The sequence below is a fragment of the Nansenia antarctica genome (assembly GCF_963989245.1).
Source record: "Nansenia antarctica genome assembly, chromosome: 12".
NCBI classification, from domain to species: Eukaryota; Metazoa; Chordata; class Actinopteri; order Argentiniformes; family Microstomatidae; genus Nansenia; species Nansenia antarctica.
Window position 1 is genome coordinate 31,825,097 of NC_137682.1, and position 20,463 is coordinate 31,845,559.

General features: G+C 45.7%; 1 protein-coding gene across 1 annotated transcript in view; it reads left to right on the forward strand.

Annotated features, from left to right (window-relative positions):
- Positions 1-3,484: 3,484 nt before the first annotated feature.
- LOC308168662 (protein Aster-B-like) overlaps positions 3,485-20,463 on the forward strand; it is a gene marked incomplete at both ends in the record, with an annotated part of 153,811 nt that continues 136,832 nt past the window's right edge. The window contains one exon of the mRNA XM_080543273.1: positions 3,485-3,903. Within this exon, the coding sequence (XP_080399399.1) occupies positions 3,485-3,903 (419 nt within the window). The remainder of the gene's footprint in view (positions 3,904-20,463) is intronic.

Below are 20,463 nucleotides of genomic sequence, written 5' to 3' on the forward strand. Positions count from 1 at the left end.
AGAAAGAGGGTTGTTGAAGCAGAAAGAGGGTTGTTGAAACAGCAGAAAGAGGGTTGTTGAAACAGCAGAAAGAGGGTTGTTGAAACAGCAGAAAGAGGGTTGTTGAAGCAGCAGAAAGAGGGTTGTTGAAGCAGAAAGAGGGTTGTTGAAGCAGCAGAAAGAGGGTTGTTGAAACAGAAAGAGGGTTGTTGAAGCAGCAGAAAGAGGGTTGTTGAAGCAGAAAGAGGGTTGTTGAAACAGCAGAAAGAGGGTTGTTGAAACAGCAGAAAGAGGGTTGTTGAAACAGCAGAAAGAGGGTTGTTGAAACAGCAGAAAGAGGGTTGTTGAGCAGCAGAAAGAGGGTTGTTGAAGCAGAAAGAGGGTTGTTGAAGCAGAAAGAGGGTTGTTGAAGCAGCAGAAAGAGGGTTGTTGAAGCAGAAAGTCTTTCTATCGCTCCTGGATTATGGAGATGTGGTTTATAGAGGTGCGACTCCTTCGACTCTTAAACCTTTGGATTCTGTTTATCATTCTGCTCTTACATTTATCACTGGTGACAGATATGATACACACCACTGCAGCTCACGCTGAAGATGAATGCACCTTTGTCCTTTGGGAGTTTTAGAAATGTAATGGCTGATCTGCCTGAGACCGTTTGCAATTATTTTTCATTTTTTCCCTTCTGTTCTGTTCTTAATATAGTTCTGTATTTTATTATGTCTTATGTTTACCGTGTAAACTGTTTCTTGATTTATCAATGTTTATTGTTAACTGTTGAATAACTTGTTGTTGAGTAATCTGTACGTCTCGATGACATTGGAATTGAGGGTGACCTCAATTGTCCTTTCGAGAATAATAAATAAAAAAATAATAAAGGTTGGAATTGAATTGAATTGTATAATCTGGCCCAGCCAACCCAGATCGTGTTCAGGATGACCTGAACATGTGAAGCTGTAAAGAGAAACACTGTCTCTCCATGTTTAATGTATGCTGTTTTCTCTATGCCACACTACTCTGCTAGTGACTCTGAGTGTAGGGCTGGGAGGAGCACACTCAGACTGGGCTATAATAGAGGCCTTTTTAGATTACCCTTGGTAACTCCACCTGCCCTTCCCTGCCATGAGCCATGGACACAATTATCTTGGAATCTGACACCTCTCTGAGTGTTTGTGTGTGTGTGTGTGTGTGTGTGTATGCATATCTTCTCATTTAATAGACATAACAGGCCTGAAGAGTAATGTTTACATTTGCCCAACTGTAGCAAAAACAGTTTAACATATGGGACATTGCTTCAACTCAACAATAGTGCCACAAACAAGTGAATACATTAACCTGCTGGTGAACTGTCTCTCTATTTGATGATCCTTTCATAATTAATTAGACACCAAGTTGTATGCAGAAAACCATATTGTCAAAAAGCTCAACCAATATTTGTTTATAGGCAGCTGTTGGACAGGAAACTCTATTGAATATATTGTAGTTCAATATTCACTAATTACACATTCACTGCCAGTACTGTAGTAGTTGTATTGACGGGGCAGAGGGGCCATGCAATGTTGTGGGGAATCAATCTTTATGACTCTGATATCATGTTTTGCCCCACACAATCTGTTTAGTCTGTTTACTGTGTTTCAAATGCATTTGCAGAGTGAAAAACCTTGGCACCTTTCTTCCTACCTTGTCTCTGTGCCGTCTGTAGGTCATACAAACTACCATTAATCAAGTCAGGTTGATTTATAGCGATCATAATGACCATAGAACGTTTAAGACAGCTAATACAGTTCATAATAGTTGACAAGTCAGTTAAAAAATACATTCAGCTGTAATTCACCTGGATTCATTCTCTTTCAGACGAAACATTCAATGCCATTGCTGTTAAGACGTTGTTAACATTGTAACTCTTACAATTCTCTCACATTTCTATATCAAGACTTTACTTTTGTTTACGATAACTATGACAATGTCATTAGGTAACTGCTACTGTACAGTACATCACAGTACAGGATAACATTACTGAGCAGGACATTTGGTAACATTTTGGTTGTGTTTACCATTGACTCCTTTGGGAGTCTGCTGTGTTTTGACCTACATCTCTGGAGTCTCAGTTCCCTCTCTACACACGCTGTCTTTACACTCTGTTACTAGAGAGAGGCCCAGTCGCAAGCAGGTTTGTTGACACTTACAACTGTGAGAGTGTGTGGTAGAGGACATGGAGCTAGCCTGCCCTATAAACAAACATGAAAAGGCTTTTCATTGTGCAGCTCAGTTTAACAGCTGGTTACTACAGGTAACTGGTACAGTTCGTTCTTCTGAGGATTGACCTGAGGGTGTCACCTGCAGGTTTTGTCGCGTGCAGTTTTTTGTTTTTCAAGAGGCCAATAACCTTCTTGGAAAGCAGATTCATTCAACCCTATTGATACTATTAAATATATGTACTCTGGAAAATAATTACGTAAAACATTTGACTTAACACTCGCTTTTGTGTACATTTGTGTATTGTATATGTAAGAATGTAATTAGGTGATGCAGAGTAGCGTAGTGTGCTAAATGCATAGAATGCATCCTATAGGAATGAACATGCCAACTATAAGGACATAGTGTTGTAAGTGTGAAGTGTGATTAAGTGTGTTGGTGTGCATGTTTGCTTTGGTGCCATATGTTACCTTTGTTAGGGTTATTTATTTTGTTTCCTATGTGTGTGTGTGTGTGTGTGTGTGTGCGCGCTTGTGTGTGCCTGCTTTACTGTGTCATCCCCCTCAGGCATGCCTATACCCAGCACCTCTGTCACCTCCCTCTAACCTGTAGGCAGTGTTGGTGTTGAGAGAGAGGAGACAGGAGCTTCGGCTGACCAGCTACAGACACTCACAGAAGCATACCGAGGCCTCAACCTACACCACAGGGATAGGACGCGAACCAACTACCCTGGAGCACATCCTATTGGTCAAGTACTGATACTTAGAGGCTTCCTGGCTAGTATTCAGAGTAGCAGCAACAGCCACGCCAACAGGCAGCTGCGCTATGAGTGTGTAACTGGGCCTGCCAGTCCCAGGGGTGAGCTGAGGTGTACTGTGACACTGACAGGCCTTATACATGTTTCATCCCCTGCTCAGAACAGAAGCCCGCTTTGTTATTTAATCCAACCCTCTCCTCTGGCCCAATCCACTGCTGCAAGTCTCCTCCTCATCAAGCAGTGACCAGCGGTGAACACAGACAGTATCCTCTCACAGCTGACGACCAGGACCAAGACCAGGGACATCCCAGGCCTAGGATATCTGAAGGGCTCGCCTACTCGCCGACCAGGCATGTAGAGAGACATGTAGAGAGCTTACACTGAAAACCAGAGATGGGGAAACTAGTAACTAGAAGTGAATAATGAGTGTACACTGAAGGATATCTACCACTGCATGTAAGCCAGCTAGTGACTCAATCAACCAGCCATCCTTTGTTCTTCAATACCCTCAATACCCAGCGCTATTAGAATCTCTGAGCAGCGGGTGCGTGTCTGACGATGACCGAGACTCTGCGTCCCCCGGCGCTCCAGGTGAGCATCCCCCGAGACGGCCCTGCCTATTCTGATGGCGGGAATGTCGTTTCTGACAGTTCCATCTGGTCAAGCTCCTCCACCCCAACGCTGCGACGCAAGCGATTCAAGATGCGGCGTATCAGGAATGTGCCACGTGAGAAGGAGAAGGAGAAGGAGAGGGAGAGGGGGAGGCTGGCCAATGGATTACAGGCCACCCGCTCCTACTCGGGGTCCAAGGAGTATCTCCAGCTGCCTTCCATCGAAATCACGCCTTCCAGTGATGAGGATGCACCTTCCTCCTGGTCCAGCTGCTCCACACCCAGTGCCTCACCACGCCGCAAGCGCTTCCTGCTGCGTAAGTGGCTGAGGGTGCGTGAGAAGAAAGAGCACGCCAGTGAGAGCAGGTTGGTGTGACCGCCTCCTCCTAAACCTTCCAGCCCTCCCTCCTTCCTTCTTTCCTCCCTCTACCTCTAACTGGACCGTATTCCTTGCTGCTTTGTGCGCTAATGTTTTTCTGCTGTACGAACACGGAGCACAAGGTCTTTGTCATGTTAGATTCATGTGTTTTTACAATTTAGCTGTAAGATAGAATGAGGTTTTCATCTTGATTCTGTATTCAAAGTATTTTGTATTGGCTCTTTGTTGAATGAATATTGATAAACCACATAACTTCTGCAGTAAAAGTATGATGATGGTTCAGTGCGTTTTCCCACACTAGGACCAAAAGCTATCAGTTCAGCCTTTCAGACACACCATGATGTAGTGATGCAGTGTTGACAAAGTCATATACAGTGCCCTGTGTAAGTAATGGGAATAATAAAGTAGGTTCAGTGCGTTGTCCAACACTAGGACCAAAAGCTGTGGGTTTAGCATTTGGTTTAGCCTTTCAGCTCATTGCCATTCATAATTAACACTAGGACGGCCATGCCACTGCCACCTACTCTTAGCGCACCCTCGGGAGTCATGATGACCCCTAGTCTTTAGAATGGGAAGCTGTGTAACGCACAAGGACTGCGAGATGGCTCCTCTTGTACTGCCTCCGCAGCCTGAATTGAATTGAAACTCTGAAACTTGCAACAAGGAGTCATGGCTGAGTCTAGGAAGAAACGGTTCAAACCGTGGCTTCATGTCACAAAGAAAAATGACAACATTGCTACTTGTAATAATATTTGTTCCTATGCGCAGGGGAGATGATTAGCACAATCTGACATGAATAAGCGTAAGTCGGCTGAAAATGAATTTTCATGCAACATGGAACAAATTAAATGATATATATACAGTGGGGAAAATAAGGTATTTCACCCCATGCTGATTTGGTGAGTTTACCCCCTTACAAAGAAATGAACAATCTATAATTGTTTATGGTAGGTTAATTTTAACAGTGAATCCCAGAAAATCACATTATATGAATTTTGAACAATTATATGTGTTTTATTGAGTAAAATAAGTATTTCACCCCCTAGCGAAACATGACAGCAGTCAGACGTTTCTTGTTTTTCGGCCCACTCCTCTTTGCAGATCCTCTCCAATTCCTTAAGGTTTGGAGGTTGTCGCTTGGCAACTCAAAGCTTCAGCTCCTCCACAGATTTTCCATGGGATTAAGGTCCGGAGACTGACTAGGCCACTCCATGACCTTAATGTGCTTCTTCTTGAGCCACTCCTTTGTTGCCTTAGCCGTATGTTTTGGGTCATTGTCATGCTGGAACACCCATCCATGACCCATTGTCAGTGTCCTGGCTGAGGGAAGGAGGTTCTCACCCAAGATTTCACGGTATATGACCCCGTTCATCCTCCCCTCGATGCGGTGAAGTCGCCCTGTCCCCTTAGCAGAGAAACAGCCCCAAAGCATAATGTTCCCACCACCATGCTTGACGGTGGGGATGGTGTTCTTGAGGTCAAAATCTGTATTTTTCCTCCTCAAAACACGGCGAGTCAAGTTGATGCCAAAGAGCTCGATTTTGGTCTCATCTGACCACAGCACTTTCTCCCAAGCCTCCCCTGAATCATTCAGGTGTTCATTGGCAAACTTGAGACGGGCCTGTAGATGTGCCTTCTTGAGCAAGGGGACCTTGCGGGCGCTACAGGTTTTCAATTCATTACGGCGTAGTCATCTTGGTGACTGTGGTCCCAGCTGCCTTGAGATCATTAACAAGCTCCTCCTGTGTAGTTCTGGGTTGATCCCTCCCACCTTTCTCATGATCAACGTCACCCCACGAGGTGAGATCTTGCGTGGAGCCCCAGACCGGGGGAGATTGATGGTCAATTTGTGTTTCTTCCATTTTCGAATAATTGCATAAAATCAGGTGAAATACTTATTTTCCCCACTGTATATATATATATCACTGTATATATATATCACTGTATATATATCAGGATGGACGGAAGCTTTCATCCAGCTGTCCGCACCACCCTCTGTATGGTTTTGTGGTTGAGGGTAGTGCAGTTGCCATGTCAGCCAGTGATGCACCATCACTGCAATGCAGGTCAAGACGAGCAAGAAGAAATCCTCAGTGGTGACCCACTCTACCAAAATAAAAGGTGGAGACACTGAACATCTCGAAAAACATCCAGCTGTGGTGGAAACACTCACTCCAATCCATCATTGGAACCAAAACTAGGTATATTTTAATTAACAAAAGGTTAATTACGTATGTTGGCCCATATCGTCCTTAATATGTGAACATATTTGGAAGCTTGTATGTTTGATTAAAACTACATGACATTAGATTAGATTAGATTAGATTCAACGTTGTCGTCGCAGAGTACAAGTACAATACAACAAAATGCAGTTTAGCATCCAAAACTACATGACATGGCTAGTACGGTAGTAAGGAATCTGAATGTAAACCAACTGTTAAAGGTGGTAGTGAACCTCCTGATTTTATTCTAGACCAGAGGTTATATCTTTTTTATTATGCTCATAATCATGTACTGTTGTTTTAAATCTGTTCCTTTTTCTTTCTTTTGCACTTCATTGCTGATGTCTTGTTGTTGTTGTTGTTGTTTTTTTTTAATCTGTTCATTTGCTCTGTATTGTACAGCACTTTGAGCTGCATTCTTATGTGTGAAATGTGCTGTATAAATAAGCCTATTATTGTTATTGTTGTTGTTGTTATTATTATTATTATTATTATTATTATTATTATTATTATTATGTGCAGAGTTAAAGTTTAGACCTGGCAGAGTGTACAGTGATCTATCAACCCTGACCCTGAGTTTAGACCTGGCAGAGTTTACAGTGATCTATCAACCCTGACCCTGAGTTTAGACCTGGCAGAGTGTACAGTGATCTATCAACCCTGACCCTGAGTTTAGACCTGGCAGAGTTTACAGTGATCTATCAACCCTGACCCTGAGTTTAGACCTGGCAGAGTGTACAGTGATCTATCAACCCTGACCCTGAGTTTAGACCTGGCAGAGTTTACAGAGATCTATCAACCCTGACCCTGAGTTTCCAGTGGAACAACACACTGACACTTAAGTCAGCACCACAGACATCTAGACAGAGACTACCCTTTAGAGAGCATTACTGTGTAGTGCTGTTGTGGAGTTTTGCCTGATCATGCAACCTGGGAGTTTTTCCTGGTCAGATTAGGTGGTCAGGAACAACTCCTGGACCTATGCATAAACTGTTCACTTGCCATAGCTGGAGAGATGGTGGAGGCAGATGGTACACGGGCAGCATGTAATTACTCCATTAAGGTCCATGCCATTCCTCTCACAGCTGAAGATCTCTTTTATCCAGAGGCATGTGTGCATGCCCTGTCAGTTCCCTAAGTGTGAAATACTGGATCATTATCCACCTCAACACCTAAGGTACAAAAAGGGTTTGGGTTTCTGTAGCATGGAAAATACATAAACAACCTTTACCTCCTTGTCAATTTGGCTCCATTATGGATGGGTGAAAATAGAAAAGACACCTAACAGTGTGTTTTGCATAATGTTAATCACACATTCATTATTGATAAAAGCCAAGCCATGTTCCTCATGGATGGACGGGATACAACAAACATAGTAGTGTTCCTCCTCAGGGAAGCTACCTCTTTACTGTTCAAAAACATTCATTAATGATGGGGCTATAGCTATGGAGATAAATGACTGTCAATAGTATTGTAAATAACTCACAAATGACTACAACAAACAAAATTGTACCATGATCCATAAACAAAAAACATAAAGCTGAAATATAATTTACTATCCACACAAACATTCGGTGATTTGTATTTGTAAACCATTATTTGAATACATGCACAGTTATTTGTAGGTACTTTTACAGACTATGAAAATAGTTGAAGAAGATATACTTATTTGAATGTTGGTACACCTCAAACCAAAGAAAATTGCCCTGAATCAAAAACAAACAGACTGTACTCCATTGCACTAGCTAGCTAGCAGCATGGACATGCTAAAAATACATAACTACAGATAACTAGATAATCACACAGTCCTTGCTTTTGAACAGTCCTAAAACGTACGTAAGTATTACCATGTTTATAAGACTAAGAACACTCACCGAGTACAAAGCAGGATGACAGATGATAATGTGAATCAAAAACAAGCTGAGTTTGATGACAAATTATAAGTATGTCAAATTATTATTTTTAGTGAGATTAAGTTAGTATTCAGACAAACCGTTCTAATAAGAAAATATTATGTTTTCTTTCAGTTCTGAGCAAAGGGTGTGAACTAGTTGAAGTAGATACAGGTCAGATATTTACACTCTGACGCAGGGGACGGCTCTGTCAGGACAATGCCTTGCTGTTGAGTGTTGATCTTTATCGTATCAGAAATCAAAGTGGATCCATGTGTATAACACCCCTGAACCCATTGCATTAAGTTGTTCCTCTTTAGATAATTCATGGCTTTTAAAAAGTATCTGTGTGTGTGTGTCTGTGTGTGTGTGTGTGTGTCTGTCTGTCTGTCTGTCTGTCTGTCTGGTGTGTCTGGTCAGGGGCTACAGTGGTCGAGGGAAGCAGCATAGTGTCCTCCACCAGGCGTGAGTGGCCTGTCTAGTATGTATCTACATTCCAGAGAGAAAACCTTTCTGTGAGATGTTTGAGATCAAATAGAGCAGTTGTAACAAGACTTGGGAAAAAAAGTGGATGAAAGCCTCACTTAAGAGTTTACATACTGTTCCTCAATTGTAACTCTGCTCACGTCCCTTGTTTGTAAGTAGCTATTACTTATGAGTCAACCATTGTGTCTACTTATGCACAGATAAGATATAGGACTATTACATGTTGGGTTGCAGAAGTGGTGGTCTTCTTGTAGTCTATTAAGGTCCTCCATTTTAGGTAAATTGCTCCTCAAAAAGCCCACCTTGTAACCGATTACATTTGAATAAATTCAAAGCCCATAGAAAAAACCGATAGCCATCACTCTCCAAAGTCTATCATACTGGTGCTGTCTTAAAATGCAGTGTTATGTTACACCTCCTTGTTATCACGTTCAAAGCACATATTCCATCAATTGTGTATGGCAATACATTATTTAGTGGGGCCCCATACCAGGTTAACTTTCATTTCTTATGTTTTCAAAGAAGCTTGTGCACTCTCCACACTGGCAGAATCCTACACGCCTACATATACAGTATACTTTGAGTAATAAAATGACACACATACAGTGGGGGAAATAAGTATTTAACACATCAACAATGTTTTAATTCAACATATTTCCATTGCAGCTATTCACAGGACATGTGCACCAGACATTGGTAATAACTCAATAAAACTACACAGCGAAAGGAATTGTAACATTCCAAACTAAAAAAGCTATGTGCAATAAAGTGGAATGACACTGAATGAAGTACAATCGTGTGGACAGGTGAGGCATTGAAACGTCCCCAAATATTATCCAGGGGATGGGGGAGTAACAATGAAATAGAACCGGGGGGACAAGAACAAGAGGTGACAGGAGCATATAGATAGCACGGTTTAGGTTTAGTGTAAAACTGCAAAATAAACAGGTTTCATGAAACTCTTTAACTAAAAACTACTCTCTATAAAAAGGAGAGCGAATATGTATCTTAATAAGCAGTGTAAGGTAAATTAGATAGATAACAGCTAGATGAACAAAGAACAATGAACAATGTAGCAAGTAACTTAAAGTAAAGGCCAAACACAAGAATAACAAACACACTCCCTCTAGAAAAGAGTAAAAGTTACCGATACCGGTACACACTGCAACCTGCCGTACCACACAGCAGCTGTACACACTGCAACCTGCCGCACCACACAGCAGCTGTACACACTGCAACCTGCCGCACCACACAGCAGCTGTACACACTGCAACCTGCCGCACCACACAGCAGCTGTACACACTGCAACCTGCCGTACCACACAGCAGCTGTACACACTGCAACCTGCCGTATCACACAACAGCTGTAGATACCGGTACACACTGCAACCTGCCGTACCACACAACAGCTGTAGATACCGGTACACACTGCAACCTGCCGTACCACACAGCAGCTGTAGATACCGGTACACACTGCAACCTGCCGTACCACACAGCAGCTGTAGATACCGGTACACACTGCAACCTGCCGTACCACACAATAGCTGGAGCTAAAATGTTAACCGCAAACAACTCAGGAGTTGTAGACTGGCCCACTGGCACCATCTGAATGTCTCTCCCAGCCTTTGATCCTCCCTCCACCCTGAGGCCTGGACTGCACGTATCCTCCCTCCACCCTGAGGCCTGGACTGCACGTATATGGATATTTCTTTAAACGCAATTTTTTTGGTACAATTGGGCCTCTCAACCATACGAACACAGGGTTTTCACTCACATAAACGGAGATTTCTCTAAACGGATAAAAAAGTGAAGAAATAATAAAAATATTTTTAAAAATATCCGATTGAGTGTATCAATTTCAAGCCTGCAAACTGCGACACTTTAAATAAATGTGCAATAACACTATTGTGCAATATGACAACCCTAGTTGACTATCTGTGCAGTATAGTACAGTGGATAGTGTACATAGCCTTTATTTATGTAAACCAGCTCCTTACCTTCTTGTGATTGTTTTTTTAAAGTTTTTTTTTTCTTTCCTAACACCAGGGGAGCCACCCCTCCTAAATGTCGTTGTTTGGTACCTGTACTGTAGCAATGACAATAAAGACCATTCATTCATTCATTCATCATTCATCATTCATTCATCATTCATTCATCAGTGTGGTTATTCATCAGTGTGGTTATTCATCAGTGTGGTTATTCATCAGTGTGGTTATTCATCAGTGTGGTCATGTTAAACCAGGGATGTCAAACTCATTTGAGCTCAGGGGCCACATGGAGGACCGATAGAATCTGACAGAATAACTTAATAATAATGACAACTTCAGATAGTTTTCTTTTTTTTACTTTGGTCCAAAATAGTACAAGCACATTCTGAAAATGTCCCATCACAATAATCCAATTATTTGGAAAAAAAACATTTGCAATTTCCAGAACACAATGTGATCACCCTCAGTGACTGGAACTTAGACTTTGTCTCAGTATATCTACAAAGCCATACCACTTTAATTCACACCCTATCTGGGATTGAACAAAATACAACATAAATAATAAATGAATAAAACAACATTTGTCATTTCCACATATTAATCCTGTGCTAACTCAACAAACCATACAAACTGAGGTAGAAACTATTCAACAGGGTTGAGTTACTCCCTGCCTTGTTGTGTAGGCTACACTATTTATTGATAGAAAAATAATGATTAGATATGTGTAACAGTGTTTGTGACACTGCTTTGGTCCACATATCAGGATCTGATGTAATGCTCAGACTTTTTTTTTTTTTTTTTTTTTATCCATTTCCGCGTTGTTGAAAATCAACGACACATCGCTGGTCAACTAACACAGCTTTGTTCTCTTTCATAGTATTCGTTTCGTATCTCACTATGGGAACGCCCCCTGCGTGACCTCATCAGAAGCTGAATTACACTGCGCCAGCCCATTGGCTGGCCCAGGCGACGCTTGTGTCAGGAGGGACGGGACCCTCCGCCTATATAAGGCTTACACACGGCGTCTGTCGTCACCCACAAACTACAAGTGACCAAAGCATCTAAGGAAACACCAGCACTCCCCACCCCCCTTGTCATTCCAACCAGCACTAATGCAGCACTAACCCCTCAACCCCACATCTCTGCCGAAACCCACGTCCTAGCCTTGCTGGATAAACTCCAACTACTACTCATTGAACTCATTGAACTCAACAAGAACATCCAATCAACCCCACTTGCCCACTACATCCCTCAACTCCAAAACATAGTTGGACACATGAGCTCAACCCTGGTGAATGGCAACCCTATGGAGACACCCCTCGTACCCCCCCACCTGCCCACCTACTCAGAGACTGTTCACCAAAACAAGGACAAATATAGTGATTATTTCCCATCCAACCCCAAGAAGAGAGCAAAACCAGACCACCCAGAGTCACCCAAAAACCCCTCACTCATACCAGTAGTGTTAGACAATATCAACCACGGCACCTTTACCACCAACAAATCCATCTACGAAGAATTGATCCGATGCAAACCAGACATAAAAATAAAAAAATTAGTCCGCATGCAACGAGGAGGCATCCTCATATTCACACACGACATACACTCCATAAACTCCCTTCTCTCTCCCTGGCCCCAAGACTCATTCCAGAACTCAAAAATTACATACCGCCCAGCAAGAAACGCCACACCAACCACCACAACTCATCAACAAATCAAACAGTTGATCATCAAAGGAGTCAACACTGGCATCGACACTGAAGAAATTAAAGAAGAACTGGAAAAACAAGGCATCTCCATCACCAAAGCACACCGGATCATCAGCAGAGCCACTCAACAACCCACCACCTTCATAAGGATTAACCTCACAAACCCCACAGATGCACCTGGCCTCCTCCAAGAAGGTTTCTTCATGAATTACTTTCACTACAGAATTGAGAAATCCCACCCACCCCCATCCACCCAGCAGTGTTTCAACTGCCAACAATTCAACCACACATCAATGCAATGCAAGAACCCAGTCACATGTCTCAGATGTTCAGGTAACCACCACCACAAACAATGCACTAAGGACAAATCAGACTCCAAATGTGCAAACTGTGGTGGCAAGCACCCCTCCATCTCCAAGACCTGCCCCACCTACCTAGCCCTCACCACCACTGCACCAAGAAGTTCCCGGCCACAAAATCACTTAAATTTCCAGTTCCCCCCCACTACCGCCAATCCACTAAATCCCCAAACCATACCACCGACCCCCCAAGACCCCAGCACAAACCTCACCAAGCTACAGGATGACCTCAGACTGTTGTGCAAGGATGAGAACACAAATAAAAAATTCCTGGAAAGCGTTAGAAAGAACACCAGCTTTTTAAACAGTCCTGTCTTTTAACCTGCTCATTAAACTTATTTTATTTAAGTTTTTGAACATTACTTTATGGCTACCACCTTTTTACACATTAATATCAGGGGAATAAGGAAAAACAAAAGCGAATTGAAAGTTATTCTAGCAGAGGAACAGGTCACAGTAGCCTCCATCAATGAAACCCTCCTCAGTAAAGACACACCTTTCAAAATGGACGGCTTTAATATTCTAAGGAAGGAACGGCCAGCAGGCCATGGGGGCGGGGTGGCACTATTAATCAAACAGGGTACAGAATACAAGGAAACCCTTTTTAACCTCACACAAGAAGAACTCTCTAATAACGAATACATGGCAGCCACACTGTTTTTAAATCCATCCACTACTCTTCTCATCACCTCCATTTACTGCCCTCCTGGATCACAACCCTCTGAAAAACTTATCCACACCATCACCAATAACAACAGAAATGTACTCATACTGGGAGATTTTAATGCCAAGCACAAGGATTTTAACTGCAATACCACAAATAAATCTGGAACAGCACTGAAAGACATACTGGACACCACCAACCTCACCATCCTCAACAATGACGAACCCACATTCATCCACTCTGCCAACTCCGCCACGGACATACTGGACCTGGCTCTCTCATCACCAGACCTCTCAGCCACTCTCCAAAACTTCACTGTTAGCCACGACATTGGCAGCGACCACCTCCCCATCCTAACCACTTTCTCCCTCAAACTCCAACACATACCACAACAACCACGGTTCAACTACAAAAAAGCCAACTGGGAAAACTACAGGAAATACATCACCGAACAAACCACACAAATCACTCAGATCCCACACGACCACCACTCACTGGACCAGCTGGCCACACACATTGGATCAATCCTCACCCAGGCACGCAACACATGCATCCCGTTACACACTACCTCCAAACCACTGCAGCAGCTCCCAGCCCACATCCTACATCTGATCAAAAAGAAAAGAAAACTACGCAGACACTACTTCAAACACAGATCACCTGACACCAAAGCAGAAATAAACAGGCTCCAGAACCAAATCAGACAGCAGCTCACCCTACGCAAACAGGAAAAAGGGAAGTCATTCTACAAAAAACTGGACAATGATTACAAAACCAACCCACGTAGTTTCTGGCAAAAAAAAAAAAACATGAATGGCTCACAAAGCCAAAACAATATACCAACTCTAACACATCAAGACCAAATCATCGACAGCAATCAAGAAAAAGCAAATATATTCAGAAACCACCTTCAAAATATCCACACATGTCCCTCAGCTCCACACTTCAACCAGGACTGGAAAGAAACTGTTGACAAGGCCACAACCAATTCCTCTCCACCTCTCATCCCAGCAGCTGACCACCCACTGTCACAACCAATAACCCCCCACGAAATCAAAGCCCTCCTCAAAAAAATGAAAAATAAAGCACCAGGAGAAGACAATATTGACACCATCCTGATCAAACAAGCACCTGATATTTACCTGAACCTGCTCTCCCTCCTCTTCACTACCTGTCTCACCACCGGGCACTTCCCCTTACCCTGGAAAACAGCCACAGTCATAATGATCCACAAACCAGGTAAAGACCCCAAAAACCCCACCAGCTACAGACCCATCAGCCTCCTCAGTCACATCGGGAAACTGTTTGAACGCACCATCACTGCACGCCTCACATTGCACATAGAGCACACGGGACTCCTGGGCATTCACCAAGCTGGCTTCCGTAAAAACAGATCCACCACTGACAATATCCTTCGGCTGTCAGAAGCAATCACCCGCAGTTTCACCAAAAAAGAATTCACCATGGCAATATTTTTCGATGTAGAAAAGGCATTTGACAAAATGTGGCACAACGGACTACTCTTCAAACTCCAAGACAATAAATTCAAACTACCACTTCCCATCTACAACATAATATCAAGCTTTCTTCATAATCGTCAAATCAAGGTCAAAGTCAACACGTCCCTCTCCACCCCTTTCACTCCTGAAGCCGGTGTTCCACAAGGTGCAGTCCTCAGTCCCCTCCTTTTCCTCGTCTACATCTCAGACATCTACTACCCCCCACCCACCATTGGACATGTTTCACAATTTGCCGACGACCTCTGCTACTGGACTCATTCAAAATCCATTCCACTTGCTGCCAAAAAACTCCAATCATGCATCACTACAATAGAAACCTGGTCCAACACCTGGAGAATCAAACTCAACCCCACCAAAACACAGCTCATATTATTCACCAAAAACCCCCATCTCAAACCTGTCGTCCACCTCACCCTCTATAACACCCCCATCACCCTGGCCAAAGAGGCAAAGTTCTTAGGAGTCACTTTTCAAAGAAACATGTCATGGACCACTCACATCAATAACCTGGAAAAACAAGGAAATCAAAGACTCAACCACCTCAAAGCACTCAGCGGACACAAACACGGAGCATCACCAGAAATCATCCTCAAAGTTTACCAATCATACATCAGATCACTATTCGAATATGCAGCACCAGCCTGGACCACAGCTTCACAACACCAGTTCAACAGACTCCAAACCATCCAAAACAAGGCAATAAAAATGGCATACAGACTCCCGATGTACATCAGCACTCAATACATCCACAGCATGTCCGGACTCCAAACCATCAAACAAAGAAACACCATTCTCACTCAGAAATATATCCAACAAGCAATCAACAATCCATCACTGACGCAGTTAATTCAAGAAGCACAATGGACCACCGGAACACCTCTCTCCATAATCCTGCAAAACAATCCACCATAACCATCAACATCCTGACTGACAATATGACAATATGATTCTATGATTTTATATTTTTATTTCATTTACTAGATAATAACCTCCATGCATCCACCCATAAGCACTATTGAGCAATGTTGGCCTTTTTCCTGTTGTCTTCTTCTATCTTCTATCAAGAGAAAAAAAAAAAAAAAAAAAAAAAAAAACTCCTATGGAAGCCATTGGCTCCTCTACCGCTCCTCCCCTCCATCTACCATTGGCTCAGCTACCGCTCCTCCCCTCCATCTACACCTCCACATCCAAGCGAAACGATGGATAGAAAAGGGCACAAGCCCTGAGCTGTCCAATCATGAACAAGAACTATCGTATCGTATCTGTCGTCATTCAAAAACCTCTTCTCGCTTCTCACTGGAGCTGATGACAACTGTGCGGGTGGCTAAAGCTAAACACTCCACAGATACGAGTGACCAAACTCGTGCCGACGGGCGCTCTGCTGCTAAACTGCATAGGTTGACGTTCACAGGAGTAGAAATACTTCTGTTGAAGAGTAGGAATACTCTGACTCGGGGTAGCGATACCCCGTGTTACGATTCGAGTAGCAATACTCGCCTTGCTCGGAACGAAAAGAGTAGCGATACTCCTCGTTCTGAACGACACGAGTAGCAATACTCCCTGTTCTGCGAGTAAGAATACTCCGAACGGTTACGGGTAGCAATACCCAGTGTGAGAGACAAAAGTAGAAATAACTTTATCTCTATAACGCACTGCTAGCGGGTAGATAGTAATATCCCTCCCCTGGCCCCTCTGTTTCCCTTGATAGCTGACAAGCTAACGGGTGAAGTAGCGAGGCCTGCTAGCAGCTAGCCTACAACCCCCTAGCCAGCAATGGCTAACGTTGAGGCTAGTGGACCTAGCACAGCCGAGACTAGCCGGAAGACCTGCCCGTGCGGCAAGTCAATGGCTAGCTGGGACACTCACTCTAAGTGCGCAGCGTGTCTGGGATTAACCCACGCCCAGGCCGCTGTTATCTCTACCGATGAGTGTATCCACTGTGCAGTGTTCCCCAATAAACTTCTCCGCCGACGGCTAAGTCGCATGGCTAGCCTGTCGGGAGAAGATCCGCTTCTGTGTGAGGCAGCCGAAACGCTGCCATCACAGTCTAACGCGGACATGTCTCCAGGGTTACCGACACCATGCTGGGCGGACTTAGTGCCACATAGCCCTGACATCGGTTTCCCGGTTCTGGATGACAAGGGAGTTGACAGCTTTACCGCTGCTCGCTATGACCCTAGGAGAGACTCGGACAATGATGAGGGAGGGTCGCACGACTCAGACCTCATTTTGTCCACCGATGATGAGGAGGACTCCTCATTCTCAATCGGTAGGCGCGGAGCTGAAAAGCCCCCCACGCCTGGCGGAGGCAACCAACCCTCCGCCCCGTCTCTCATGGACTGTGACATGCAGGACATGTGCAAGCGAGCAGCAAAAAGGCTGAATATCCCCTGGCCCGTCGCCCAAACCGAAACTGCTAAGTCACGCTTTGACGGCAAAAGACTGCAGACGGCGGCTAAGACGGGGAAACAAGTTATGCCGTTCTTCCCCGAGCTACTCGATGAGATAGCAGTTACGTGGAAAGAACGGCCATTCAGCGAGAAACACCCAATAATCGGGGGTTCTCAACTGGATTGTGAGGGGATGGACTCCCTCGGCCTCCGCCACATCCCACCGGTCGAGCCGGTGGTGGCGCGCCACCTGCACCCGAAAACCCCCGTATCTTCGGCTGCCCCGTCCCTACCCTCCAAGTCGGACCGCTTTCAGGCTAGCCTTACAGACAAGTGCTACAAAGCAGCGGCACTGACAGCGAGGGCTCTCAATGCCTCCGCACTCCTATCAGCCTACCAGGCTGAGCTGGAGGAGGATATGACCGCTAACCCAGACAATATGCCTACCCTATGGGAAGAAATCTGCGTTATAACGGATCACATCTTCCGTCTCCACAAGACGGCCATTCAAGCCACGGGTAAATCCATGGGTCTCATGGTACTGCAGGAGAGGGCGCGTTGGCTCGGTCTCACCAACCTGTCGGCGAAGGAGAGAGAAGAAATTCTCGACACCCCTATCGTACTGCAGGGTCTCTTCGGTGCAGCAGTCACCTCAATGCAGAAGAGATGTGAGGAGAAAAAGAGAGAGGATGAGGCTATGGAGCTGTGCCTTCCGAGAAGAGCGCAGCCCGCAGCGCCTGTGACCCAGCCACGGCAGTCATATGCGCAGGCTGTCTCTCGTCCCCGGCCCCTGCTTTCAAGACCCCCAGAGCGGCTAGACAGCAGGCAGCGCCTCAGGCACCCAGAGGTCCCAAGAACCCATGGGCCAGACCTCAGGCGTCCCCGCCCCGTCCCCCGGCCGCCGCGTCGGCGAGGAAGAAGAAGCGGGTGATCTGACAGCCTCTCCTCGGGAGGAGAGCGAGTCCAGTCGGCCCCCCTCGCTGACCGCTCTGTACCCTCCCAGCTCCGTTCCAGAGCAAGTTCGGTACGACATGTTCCATACAAAGGTGAGAGACTGTTCATACTGCAAAGTTGTTTGTCACTCAAGCATGTTAATGCACAATGTATTGAAAATGTCCCGACAAGCGCATCCAGGCAAAGTGCCAAGGGCGTTGTTAACAATGTTGAAAAACATAAGAATACAAGAGATGTTGAAAAACAAATCTTTCTCTGCCATAACGCAGACCGTGGGACTAACCCGTCCCGCGGCTGTGATGCAGAAAGCGGCCCGACCGCGCACAGCGCGGGAAGGCACGCTAGGCGGCTGTTGCGCGCCCCGGCCACAAGGGGGCGCCAACAACTCGCATGTGACGATGTGGCCAGTCAGCCCGCTTTCCACTCATCAGCAGGAATGGGCAGACTGCACACAGTCAGACTGGGTGTTGAGGACACTACGAAGGGGCTACAGGCTCCAATTCTGTGTCGCTCCACTCCCATTCAGAGAAATACTGTACTCTCAAGCTCAGGGCGAACGAGCCAATATTCTCCTGGAGGAAATCTCCATTCTAAGGGAGAAAGGAGCTATAACAGTTGTACCTCTCGAGGAGACCCACAGAGGTTTCTACTCTAAGTATTTTCTGGTCCCAAAGAAAGGGGGGGGCATGAGGGCTATTCTAGACCTCCGCGTCTTGAATCAGCATCGCAGAAAATACAAATTCAGGATGTTGACACACTCTTCCCTGCTAAGTTTCATACGAGCAGGGGATTGGTTCACATCAATCGACCTGAAGGACGCTTATTTCCACATTCCGATATATCCTCCACACAGGAAATATCTGAGATTCGCTTTCCAAGGGATAGCGTACGAATATGTGGCCCTTCCCTTCGGCCTGTCACTAAGCCCAAGGGTGTTTGTAAAATGCACCGAGGCAGCAGTGGCCCCTCTCAGACAGAGGGGTATCAGAGTGGCCACATATATCGACGACTGGTTAGTTGCAGCCACCTCCCGCGAGGAGGCGGCACGTCACACAGCGGTCATTTCGAAACACCTAACGAGTCTGGGGTTCCGAATAAACATGGAAAAGAGCATGGTGACACCCTCTCAACGCATCGCGTTTATAGGGCTCGCACTGGACTCTATCCGAGCCAAGGCGTTTTTGTCTCCAGAAAGAGTGGAGACGATGCGCGCGACTATAGCGCTGTTTCGCAAGGGCAACATAGTTACCCTCAAACAATGCCAGAGGTTGTTATGCTTGATGGCCTCCGCTGTGGTGGCCATACCCCTGGGGCGCCTGTACATGAGAGGCATCCAGCCCTGGGTGGCCTCTCTGGGCCTGGACCCCCACCGCGACGGTCACCGCCCCGAGGCTTTCCTGGGGTCCACCGCCTTCAGCACGCGTCTCACTTCATGCTCTGTGAGGGTGAGGCTGCTGAGAGCTGGAGAGAGTGGTGTTTGTGTTGTGGTTACCTCCGTTCGCCCCTCGTCGAACCGGGCGTAGAAGGTGTTCAGCTTTCCCGCCAGCAGGGGGTCGTCCTCTGCGGCTGTGAGCCTGTTGGCTCTGAAGTTTGTCATCTGCTGAACCCCCTGCCACATCCGCCTGGAGTCGGATGTGGCAGGGGTTACACACTATGGCACACAGACTGATAGTGTGGAGCAGTGTACACATGCGGTCGCTGAGAGCAACCCATGTACCGGGCATTCTGAACTACGGAGCAGATTTGTTGTCCAGGGGCAACCCACTGTACGCAGACTGGAGACTTCACCCCGAAGTAGTGAAACAGATTTGGTCACGATTCGGTCAAGCGACCGTGGACGTTTATGCTACGGCAGAGAACGCCTAGTGTCCTCTGTTCTTCTCTCTGCGCGATCGGGGAGCCCCGTTGGGAGTGGACGCATTAGCGCACGAGTGGCCGAGGACCCTCCTGTATGCGTTCCCACCGGTGGCACTCATTCCCCCGACTCTGGCCAGAGTGAGGGAAGGAGATCTGTCCATGGTGCTGATAGCCCCGCGTTGGCCGGGAAAGCACTGGTTGGCGGAGATTTTTCAACTCCTATCCGGTCCGCCATGGCAACTACCGCTGCGCAGGGACCTGCTGACCCAGGCGTGGGGGGAGATATTCCATCCCCACCCAGAGAGATTGTCTCTGTGGGCCTGGCCCGTGCAGGGATCAACCTTGCACTAGTGGGTCTTCCCCAAGGGGTGATCGACACTATTCAGTGCGCCAGAGCCTCATCAACTAGAAAGTTGTATGGGCATAAGTGGCGTGTGTTCGAGACTTGGTGCTCAGAGTCACACGCTGTCCCTTTTCAGTGTTCTGTGACAGTTATTCTGTCATTTC